The sequence below is a fragment of the Dreissena polymorpha genome, chromosome 9, assembly GCF_020536995.1.
Source record: "Dreissena polymorpha isolate Duluth1 chromosome 9, UMN_Dpol_1.0, whole genome shotgun sequence".
Lineage (NCBI taxonomy): Eukaryota > Metazoa > Mollusca > Bivalvia > Myida > Dreissenidae > Dreissena > Dreissena polymorpha.
In genome coordinates, this window is record NC_068363.1 from 5894961 (window position 1) to 5907854 (window position 12894).

Sequence of the window (12894 nt, forward strand, 5' to 3'; positions counted from 1 at the left end):
ATGTTGATTCATCAATTTCATTACTTGTTTACAAAGAACTTAAACCTGTTTTGGTAATTGCAATAAAAACATAAAAATATAATATCACTTATTTAGCTGATAAAAATGGCAGACATTTTAAAATAAGCTATTAGTTATCTCCTCTCTGATTATTAATAGCTTGATTACTTATTATTTGCACGCCGACATGAATTTTGAGATAATCATAAGACATTTTCGCTTTTGCACGTATTGGTCGTTTGGGCTTATGTTGAAGTATAGGTCCAAAAATGTAAAATTACCGGGAATACCGTAAAATAGACTTGAGTTTTATACATTATACACTCTCTGCAAAGGGTTCCTCAACCAGTGGAAACAAGACATCTAAAGAACGTGTGACTGTTATGCTAGCGTGCTCAGCCACAGGCGAAAAGTTGACGCAACTCGTGATAGGGAAAGTAGGCAAGCCGCGTTGCTTCAAGAATGTTAAAGTGAGTGCGCTAGGAGTCCAGTACACGCACAACAAAAAGGCCTGAATGAACAGCAAGGTGTTCAGTGACTGGATTACGGGCGTAAATGCGGACATGCGGCGTCAGGGTCGTCACATACTGCTGATGTTAGACAACGCTACCTCACATGGAAAAGAAGAAGACCACCAGCTCTCTCATGTCAAAGTAAAGTTTCTCCCTGCGAACACCACCAGCCACCTGCAGCCGCTTGATCAAGGCACCATCCATGCTTTCAAGGCACTCTACCGACGGCGACAACTGACATCGCTGATCAGTAAGTTAGAGATAGCCAGCAGCTTTGAGGGAGTTGGGTTTAAGGTTTCAAACCAGCGTGATGGCGATGATGGTAACGATGGGATTGGGAATCATGGTGATGATGACAATGATGATGATGACGACGTGCCTCTGGCGGTCTTGGTACGTGAGCTGGCATTGCAGATGGCAGACTTCGATTAATTCGTCACCGTTATTCCGACCGAGGACAATGATGAAAATTGGAAAGAAATTATCGTGGAAAACTACAAGACAAACAACATCACTACACTCGAGACCGACGACGCTGAATCTGAAGAGGAATTCCCCCACCCCCTGGTAGTGACATGACCTATGAAGGAGCTCTTCAGCTCCTTATTAAGCTTGCAAACTTCGCAAGTGAAAAGGACACTAAAATGTATGTAAGTGTTCAGGAAATGATAAACAAGGCGGAGAAGACTATCGTGCGTGGTAGATGTTTGAAAAAAAACAGGTCGTTCTTGACATGTTTTTCAGTGTACAAAGGAAATAAATTCAATTAACAAATGCATACATGTATACGATTGTTTGTTTTTCAGGGTGCACTGTTTTATTTATGTTGAGCTTTCGAATTAACAGATTAAGTGAAATGTATTGTTATAATGTGATGCAGTATGAATGAATGTTATATGTAAATAAACTATGAAAATTTGCTGAACGTGTTTATTCCCACATTAAGCAATGTAATAGACCTTCTTAAAGTCAATGTCCCCTCTAAACCGGAAAAGTCAATGTCCCCTCTAAACCGGAATCCTCTCTAAACCGGAATTTCCTCTCGGTCCCGGGGGTGTCCGGTTAAGAGGGGTTCCACTGTACTAAATATTGTTATATAATACATATCTTCAATAAAATGTATTATTTTTATGACAAAAAAATGATATCGAGTCGTCAATACATCTGGGGCGAGTTGTCTTTCGATTGGGGCGAGTTGTCCAATAAATTTGGGGCGACTAGTCTATTTTGGGTATATTATCAAGAATAAGTCCAACACTGTAAAATTACCGGGAACACCATAAAATCGACTTTCGTTTTACACTAAATATTGTTATATAATAAATATCTTCAATCAAATGTACTATTTATATGAAAAAATAATTCATGGCGAGTTGTTAATACATTTTGGGCGAGTTGTCTTTCGGTTGGGGCGAGTTGTTCAATAAATTTGGGACGTCTTGTCCTTTTTTTGTATTAACATCAGAAAGGTATGGGTGATAAATAGGAAGATAATAACTATGTTGTATTTCATATAGATCTATGTCTAAAGAACACGTGATGTTAAACTGTCACTCTGTTGCAGAGTATCGCTATCAGTTGGAACTAAAAGATTAAAAAAAAGAATTCCAAGTATGACACATAATTGATGTCATATATTGCTGATTTAATCGACTTAAATACACGTTGCGATTTAAAAAAGAAAGTAAACTGTTGTGTTATGTGAAGTTCTTTGTGAGTTAATCGGAAATATCTGACACGCATTTTGATCTTCTATTAACAGAAGATAATTTGCAGAATGACAACTATAGGTATTAAGAATAGGAACATAATTGCGACAGGATTACTACGAAGTTAAGTCATTTAGTTGACCTTTGCTTTTTTACGTGTTCATTCCTCGCTCAAGTAGTCATATTGATAATGTTAACAATAAGCTAATATAAAATGTTGAATTCGGTGGTGTCGTTTATTTACTAATCGTAGTATTCTGTCACTCTGTCATAAATATTTGAAAGGTAAATAACTCCTGTTTAAGTGGTACAATTCATACTTGTTTATGTTCGTGTGTTTCAGTTATGACCACGAATTTCAATGAAAAATGCTTGTGCTGGCCAGACGTTAAATGTATCATTATAATTTTAATGTAAGCCATAACCGGTGTCAGTTAGTTTGCATTATTCAAATGGAATCTTTTAAACAGCAATGTTAGATAAATTGTCCTATTGGGATATTAGAACTCGACCGATACAGCATTCGGACAAACGCTCTGACCAGGCATCATGAAGAATGGGCAATCTTACAATGTGGCTGTACGAGTATTAACGCATACGGGCGATAATATATGCTCATCAAGAGCACACGCGCTCAGGTGAGCTTAACCGATATGACTATAAAATATATACAGGGTAAAGGGATAATGGCACTTAATGATGGCCATTAAAAATGAATATTTCATGTTTCAAGTATGAACCCTGGACAGTATATGAAGTCATAATAATTGTAAACATCAACAAGATTATCTGTGAGAAAAATCGAATAGTGACTAGTAAACAAATTACCAGTTCTATTATGTAAAGTAACTGCTGGTAAATGACTCGAGTGAAAAAAGAAGTAAACTTAAAATTTATATAGGAAATCTTCAGGTCAGTTAAGACGTAGAGCCTTATCAAATTCCCGACATGAGGCACTCGCAACAGGACGAATAGGTAAACATATATTGTTCTTATCATCCCGCGAACAAATATTTATTTGATACATCACTATAAGGAAGACACGGAGACACGTTTTATATGGGGATATATTTATGACATAAAAGCGTAATGATTTATGAAAATGTAACACACATGATTGACAAGCTAAAATACTTCACTTTATTGAAGTATTGAAAAAAGGTGAATTTTCTATTGTCAAGATGGCATATCTGTATATGATTCACGACAGTTATGTTTAAACATGCAATACATTTGACAAGTACACTATCTAGAAGGTTAGCCTTAAAACGATCCTAGGTTAAATAGCAGCAAATATATCGGCGCTAAAAGGCTTCCTTTACAATAGCTCACATAGTGTTGTTATTTATTGAATTGAAAATTAAAAAAATAGAGTTTTACACAAATTTAAGGCAACTCACATTATGACATACATTAAATTATCTTTGTTTTTAATACTAATACAATACTATGCAGTGAATAGGTCTCTTTAGAAACCTAAGCTACAAAATAAGCATGCAAACAAAGTAATGACAAAATTATAGAACCTTTTTCTTGATCAGAATTGCAAGATTGATACTAAAACACATGAAAGTCCAGTTTTGAAAGCTTTTTACAGTAAATATGGCTTTAACTGTGTGTGTTATGCAAATGAATAATGTCAAACAAATGAAAAAGAATGAAATACGTGTGCAAACATGAACTTAAACATAAACATGAAGACAACTGAAACAAAGCTGAAAGCAAATAAAAACCAAAGCAATTTTAAACAAAACAGATGAATTGTGAACAAAGCAATAAAATCGTAAATCACTTATAAGAATAAAAATAAAATCTACACCATTGGGACTTAAATTAAAAAAAAACAAACTTTCAAGAATAACAATTATATATGGCAGAAATACCACATTTGATTTGACAAGATTTGGATTTAAAATGAAATCCTCAGCCACAGAAAACACATACCAATGTATAAAATGAACAGTTTTATCGATGCTATTTTACCCATTTTTTTCCTCTTAATACTGCCGTCTTCTACTGAAATATACATATTGTTTCGTATTTCAAGTTTTAAAAAGCAAGTTTCCATGCTATTATTTTGCAAGAAATGCTTGATAAGACAATAATATTATCCACAAAAAGGCCAAGTATATCATATCAAAATTATGTTAAAAATCAGAATAGTAGAAAATGCAGTTAGACATTCAATAATAACAGATCTTTATGGTAATATTCTATTTTAAGGAAAATGTTTTCTTAACCCCCCAAAACAATTGCTATAAGTAGAAAAAAGTTAAAGGAGAGAGCACGTTTTACAACTGATATTTTCACCATTCCACTAAGCATGTGTATGAGACAGAAATTAAACAGTTAATGTACATTCAAAACTAAAATAACAATCTAAGATTTAAAATGTTACAGAAGATTTCATGCCCATGTATAAATTAAATGTGGGTGACATTGAAACACAATCAGTTCTGCAAGCAGTTTTGTTGTACTGTATAAAATACAGGATATTTGTTGGATTTGGTAAATATTTTAATTCATGAGTTTAACGGAAATATATTTTTTTATGATAACTAGTTAATTAAAATCTGTATTCCATCAGACCCAACAAATGTTGTTAAAAAACATAATTTCACAGTGCAACAGTGAAAATTATCCATAATTTTCAGGGTTAATTTTCGCTGCTTGAACTAGTGACCAGTTTTAATTCACTGATATTTCTCTATAAAATACATATATATATTTTACACTTTCTATCTTAATTTTGCACGGTGTAGATGCATATTGGTGGCCTCTCTGTCATAATGATGCCTCTCTGTTCATTCTCGGCTGCCTCTCAGTTATAAACATGAAAAATGGATGATCGTAATTCGCAAACAGATAAGAAAATCTAAAATTAAAACCCGTAAACACATTTGTTCATAAAAAGAGGTGGCCCATGAGTTGAAGCATATATCCAGCTACAGGGTCACAGTATTCCGCAGGTCCAAACACTTATCACAAACTCTATCGAAGATGGAATGATGACGAGGGTGGTGGAACAATCGTGCATACATGCCACTTTGATGACTTTTTAACATAGCTTTTCCGTAATATGTCAAATATCTAATGTCATTGATATCATCTTTATGATCAAAACTTTACGTTCAATGTACGCTATATAATAATTATCGTAAATTTTACTTAAAAACTGCCTACTTTCGCTTTCGTTGTGACACGGAAAGCCTCTCGATTAACTCACTTTTCTGGCACGGGAAGCCATTCGTCGATTATATGTAGCCGATAGCGTTAGTTCAAATAATTACGTTAAAAGTCTCCTTTCGCCTTTAATATTTACATACAATATTCTGACATTTAAGTTTTCACTATCAATACTTTTTACAAATGTTAAACTGATTTTACTTATAATAAAACCAATGTTAATCGAGCCAGTCAAGTGACATTTGACATACATTGTTCGTCGTTTAAGACTAAAGCTCGAAATATTTAAACAAAATTGTATTTGTGAATCTGCACAATAATCAGACAGAGTAGACAAAACTTTTTGTCAGAAGCTCGACACGAAAGCTTGATTAAATGGCATTTTATAGCTAATGGGAAAAGTTGGCAAGAGACAGTCATGTCATTGAACAATGAAAAAAAAAACAAACATGGGATTTACATGTGCTATGGAAACACGCACTTCAAAGACAGAGGGGTTTCATCAAGTGAGCGAATAACATAAATTCCATATGTAACTGATTAGAAGTTTTTAAGATTTCACAAACAATATACTGTTATTCTCAAATCAACTTGTTCAAGCGAGAATCCTTACTAAAATAAGTGCTAACACAATGCAATTGCATTATATCCGGCAATAAATGTGACTTCGTGGTTTCATGTACAGTACTTGATGATCAATCTGAACACCTCTTCAATCATCGTCTGCCAGATCCACAAACCCAACTAAAATAGCAATAACAGCAATAAAAAACAGTTTTAAACCTTTTTAGCTCGATTGAATAGAAAGCCTAATACAGAATAATTTTAAACGTATTTATTTTAGCCCGATTGAATCAAAAGAATAAGGCTTATTGAAACCCTCTCGAGTCCGTTTCTTTGATAGAACCAGAAGTTGGTGTCTTTAGGGGATATCTAAACAATATTTATGCAGTCAGGAATTAACCCGTGACCTCTTGGTTGCTAAGCGGAACCCGCATCCACTTCACAATGGTGACCTCAATACAAAATAGTTATAGCTGATGACAAATGATCAAATATAGAGCTTATTAAAGAACATTTGTCTAACAGTTCACATCATCAAGGGATAGAAATAAGTAGTGATTGCACATGAGCCCCAGGAAGTAGAATAAAACCCGGTAAAACATAGGTTGTTTGACCAGGCAACTAGGTCTTTTGAAAGCTTCAAACAATTTCCTTCAATGTGTTTATGAATACTTCCATTCTTCTGGTAGAAAACTGCTTCCTCAACAAGAATCAATTGCAACAAATTAATTCAGGCTTACGTCATGACATTGCTTGAAACCAATTGATACACAACTCATTTGTACCTGTGTTGGGTTTGCATACAAAAAAGAAGACCACTTTCTGATAATTGAGAACAATTATATAAGGACATTTTGAGAATCCATTTAAGTATGGTAGAAGCCTTACCAAATAAGGAATTTTTAATAAAAATGTGTGATTTCAACCGTTGTGTGTGACTTTCACCAAAAACCTAGCAACCGGGATCTTATATTTGACACTCATCTAGATAATGGAAAACAAATGTGGGCAGTTATTACAGAATCCCTTGAACATAGTAAAGGACTGACTAAATTATGAATAATTTATCAAAGTTGTGACCTTTGACCTCAATGTGTGACCTTGACCTTAGCCCCTAGGATTATGGGTGCTGAATTTGAAGCACCCCCAGATGACTGAGAACAACTATGTCAAGTTTCATGGCTCTTGCTCATGTGCTAGTGGAGATACAGCTCTAAGCTTATATTAAAAACCAGTTTTTCAAGATACAAAGTGCCATTAACAGATGTTGTACAATGCAATTTAGCGTGCACCATCATCGTATTTATATAATATACTCATACCAAGTTTCAATGAAATCCGCCCAAGCTTTTCCAAGATATGGCTCCGGACAAAAATGCCATTTTGTCAAGATACAAAGGGCCATAACTCCGTTATTAACATATGGTGTACAATGCCATTTGGCTTGCATCATACTCTTATCCATTTATATATTCATACCAAGTTTTAATGAAATCCGCCAAAGCACTTCCAAGATATGGCTCCGGACAAAAAAATGCATTTTTTTCAAGATACAAAGGGCCATAACACCGTTATTAACAGATATTGTACAATGCCATTTGGCGTGCATTATCCTCTTATCCATATATATACTCATATCAAGTGTCAATTAAATCCGCCAAAGCACTTCCAAGATATGGCTCCGGCCCCAAAAGTGCCGGACGGACAGCGCAAAAACAATATCCCTCTGCCTATGGCGGGGGATAATAAATATAAAATTTATTCTTAAATTGGTAATTGGTCTGTTTTCTTGAAAATCAAGTTTAAATAAAGAGATTAGTTCACACAATTTTATAATTTTTAATACTTAAACAAATTAATTATATTGATAAAAATCTGCATCACACAACAATATTAGGAATAATATATAACTAAATTGTAGGATTAAATGGCTTAAATTTAACCAACATTTACTAAAATCCTGGACTGTTGAGATTCTTACTATTTCATCACTACCACTGTAGGAGCGCTAATATTTATCGGTAATTATCAGTGACATGATTACAGACACATGGGCAGCTGACTGAAGTAGATGCAACGAGCGTCGTAGTTGATTTTGTAATTAATCAAGGTAATGGACACCAACTTAAAACAATATGATAGGTGTTACTGTACAACGTAATGGACTGGACATCAGAATTAAAACATGACTAGCCAAAATATCGGATATGCCGCTACTGCCCCTGCATTTCCTTTTTTCCAAGGCCCTTGTTGGATATTTATTTACAACATGGCCAGAGGAAATGAAACAATGCCCGTAATGCAGTTGTTCATTTTTCACCTATGGAGGAAAGGTGGCAGAGCCTTTAAAATGGGGAATTTTATGACAAATGTGAATTTAATAAATTTTATTTTCAAATGAATGATTACATGTTTTTATTGCATTTAAAAAAAATACATTTAATTCATACTTTGCTAGAAAAGGCAAATTAAATTATGCTGAATATGAAAATAGCTAGCATTGGTTACAAAAATGCCTCTTTTTTCAATATAATACATACAATGTATACATGTATATGATCATACAACATCGTGATTGTATTTTTTTAGAGAGAAAAGAAAAGAACAACAGATGAATAGTTATGAAAAATGATGAGTTGTATTAAGTCGGAAGAAAGCATACTGGACTAGTGTGTTTTGTTGTATATTCACAATGATCTTGTAAGATTGAAAAAATAGAAATAAAAAAAATAAACAAAACTATTTTAGAAGGATAAACTAACATTAGAGTGAAATGTATATAAGTGGACAAAACATTATGAGAATTTAATCCGATTTCATTTTTGTTCAAAGATTTGTAATGTGTCATTACTGAAGGCTATTTCTTTCTCAATCTGAATTTTTAGTTTAAGACTATAGACAAAACAATTAAAATTTGGTACTTGTTTTTTGTACTTCATGTTTAAGATAAAATATTTCATCAATATAAGAAAAAAATTCACAATATTATTATAGTCTATTGATTTCAATGAGTTAATTCCGAAACTTACATTTAAAAAAGATAGTTTGACGTTTAGTTGCTGTTGTTCAAGAAAAGATATTAATTGAATCCAAATAGGCTGGATGTGTTTGCACTCCCCAAAAAGATGTTTTATAGTTTCAATGTTTTCACCGCAGAAGTCATACAGATTTGAGTTAGATAATTTGCATTTCAGGAGATATTTATTTGTAGCTATAATTCTATGGATGTATTTTTATTGAAAATTTCTCAGTGTGCTTTCAATAGTTGCTTTATATGGCATAGTAAATATGTGTTTCCAATTAAGTTCATGTTCTCCGAAAAGGACTTGTCATTTATTATGGATTTTGGAGTTTTCTGTAGGGTTTTTAATTTGTAGTGTGCAAAATATTTTTTGTTTGTTTTTTCTTCCAAGTATGTTTTCTACGAATGTTGTTTGAGTACATGGTGTATTATTTGTATTGATTACAGATTTAATATATATGGGTATACTTTTGATTAGTGTGTAGTACTTCAGAAAATTACGGGAAGGTATTCCGTTTATGTACCATATATCATCAAAAGAGTAGAAATCTTTAATTCTGTAGTCATATAATTGGTTGACATATTTAATTCTTTGTTCAAACCAATCTTTATAGAAAAACGTCCTATTGTTTGAAGTTATTTCTTTATTGTTCCATAAAATTGTTTTACTGTTGGTTTTGGTTTCTAAATTATGAGTGACATCACTCCATGCTGATAGAACATCAGCTAGAAATATGTTTTCGTTTGCAATTTCATGTAAGATCGTATTGCTGATGTTACATTCAAAGAGTAAGGAGTCACCATATTTTTTTAGGATTTTCTGGTAGAAAAATTTCCATTTACTCGTATTGGTATTATCTAGGTATCTTTTAACCCAGCTGCATTTGATTGCATTCAAGAATGAGTCAATGTGCGTTAATTGGATACCTCCATTTTCTACTGATTGAATCGACTGAGTTCATTTTATTTTATCAGGCTACCGTCCCAAATGAAATTAAATATTGCTGATTTTATATCGTTAATAATATCATTTGGTGGATTTGGGAGAACTGTTAATACATAAATTAATTTAGGAAGTGCAAACGTTTTCAATACTGTGTTTTTTCCGATTAGTGTAAGTTTACGTCGATGCCATGATTTTAAGTAGTTTTTAAAATTCTGTAATTTAGGTAGTATGTTTATAATAACTGTATCCTTTTCATTATTTGTGAAAGTAATTCCTAACGTTGTGGATTCATCGGATGTCCAATTAAATTTAATTTTTTTATATAGGACATTACTTTGTTTTAATTTACCTACTCGTAGCACAGTAAATTTACTTTTGTTTAGTTTAAGACCCGATGCCATTCCGTAAAGGGTTAGTGACTCTATTCGGTTATGGAAAGAATCGTAATTGCCGTTTAAGAAGTAAGTTGCATCGTCAGCAAATAGGGACTGTTTGATATTTTCATCAGGTTCTAGTGATATGCCTTTTATGTGTTTATTTGATTGGAGGTGATGTGATAGATACTCGATGCAAATAATAAATAGCGATGATGAGAGTGGACATCCTTGTCGAACCCCTCGTTCTATGTTAAAACTGTTTGAAAAGAAGCAATTGTTAATGATTATACTGTTAATATCGGTATAGAATAGTTTTACCCATTGAATGAGACTTTCACCAAAATTCATATTTTCTAAGCAAGAGAACATTAATGAATGATCAAGCGAATCGAATGCCTTTTCAAAGTCTGCAAAGAATATTAGACCAGGATTGTTTGAATTGTTGAAATAGTTTATGCATTCTTGGATAAGACGAACGTTTTCACCAATGTAACGTCCTTTTATAAAACCAGATTGAGATTTTGAAATGATTGATGGTAATATTTTTTTTATTCTGTTTGCTATACTTTTAGTTGCAATTTTATAATCATTATTTAGTAAGCTAATTGGGCGCCAGTTTGATAAGGATTCTAAGTTTTTTTCCAGGTTTTGGAATGAGTGATATTATACCTTGTTTTTGAAGCGTATTAAGGTTTTTATTATTATATGAATGGTTTAGTGAATTAATTAAATGCGTTTTGATATCATTCCAAAATATTTTATAAAACTCAATGGTGATGCCATCAGATCCTGGACTTTTGTTATTTTGCATTTCTTTGAGTGCTAATCAACATTCACATTCATTTAGTAATCCGTCACACAATAGTTTTTCTTCTTGATTTAAAGTGTGATGTGTATTTTAAAAAAGGGTATTATTTTCAACATGTTTTCGTTTATAGAGGGTTTCGAAAAATAAACGTTGTTCTTCTAGTATTTGAGTTCTCTTTGTTATATCTTCGCCATTGACTATTAATTTGTGTACAGTTTTTTGTTCACTTCTACGTTTTTCGATGTTTGCGAAGTATTTTGTATTTTTTTGCATTGTGTTCAACATGCTGTACACGCGCTCTTAGTATTATTCCATTGAGATGTGTATGATAGATTCCATCTAATATTTGTTTTTTAATGTTATTTCATTTTCAATGTTGGTGGTATCATTTGTGTTTGTTTGATGCAATTGTTTTTCAAGTGTTTCAATGGTTTTGATGGTTTCAGTGTCAATTGTGTGTGTTTCTTTTTGTTTAAATGATGTGTATCAAATTGTTGTGTTACGTATATTTCCTTTAATTACTATAATAAGGTGTTTGGGTTTGCATCTTTGTTATTTTGAACTGTATTTAATATTTCCTGTTTATTTGTGTTTGATATTGTGTATCTAATAAGATGCTGTTGTTAATTGTAAAGTATCCTGGGCCTCTGTCAGGTTGTATATTGTGCAGTTTAAGTTCAACTAGAGAGTGGTCAGTCATAAATCCTGGTTTTATGTTACATGTGTAAATAATGTTGCAAAGAGACTCGGATATTAAAAAATAGTCTAATCTACAAAATATTGTTGGTTTTGTGTTTGAGTGCCAGGTGAATTTGCTTTCGTTTGGATATATTGTACGCCAGATGTCTAATATATTGTAGTTTTCAATTATGTTATTTTAAATATTTCTATTTTTAGGATGAGTATAAAGGTTTCCCTTCTTTTTTATCTAATAATGGGTTAAGAACAGTATTGAAATCACCACCGACTATAATGTTTTTATCTTGGTTATTATTTATAAAGGATTGTCATGTTTCGTAAAATGTGGAGTCATCTATGTTAGGGCCGTAAACGTTGATTAATGTTAATTGTGTTTCGTGTATTTTAATATCTATACTTGCTTGTCTGCCAATTATTATTTCGTTAAAGTTATCGACTGTGATCCCTATATTATTTTGTATTAGAAAGGCAATTCCTTGTTTATTAGTATGTTGTCCACTGAGATAGATGCCTCCGTCCCATTCATCTTTTAAGGTTTGTGCTAAGGTGTGTGTCAAGTGACTTTCTTGTAATAGGAATATTTTTTTTCGTCTAACCATTTGAAGATTTTTATGCGTTTATCTTTATTGTTTAGCCCTTTTACATTCAAAGTACATAATTTAATCATTTAAAATGGTGAAGGGTGTTGTAAATGATAATGTGTGTGTGCTTGTCCAGTTGAATTTTTTTAAATGTCCAGTTGCTTTCTATTATAAGAGATAAGATATCCATACATACAAACAACAAAAAAAAAAGAAAAAAAAATATGGAGACAAAAAGATGAATTTTCCATAGAAATGAAGAAATAAAAAAAAACAACACAAAAGTACGGGAAAAATAATTAACGACTACATTCACTAAAGTGAACATTTTAGGGTATCTTTTCAACATCTAAAATGAACTGAATAAAAATAGCACATACAAGTCAGTAAATATAATCATAAATCACTATTTCTAGATAATATTTAATGCAAACAACTGATAAAAACAATATACTTACTTATTTCATTTTATTCAAATTTGGAGTTTTAA

General features: G+C 32.4%; 1 protein-coding gene across 1 annotated transcript; it reads left to right on the forward strand.

Annotated features, from left to right (window-relative positions):
• The first annotated feature begins 515 nt into the window (after window positions 1–515).
• On the forward strand, window positions 516–944 carry LOC127844704 (tigger transposable element-derived protein 6-like). Its single transcript, XM_052375132.1, has one exon. It carries the CDS (start codon window positions 516–518, stop codon window positions 942–944), a length of 429 nt encoding a protein of 142 aa, XP_052231092.1.
• The last annotated feature ends 11950 nt before the right edge of the window (window positions 945–12894 follow it).

Coding starts and splice junctions, on each gene's coding strand:
- LOC127844704 (XM_052375132.1), top strand. CDS start 516: ATGAACAGCAAGGTGTTCAGTGACTGGATTACGGGCGTAAATGCGGAC.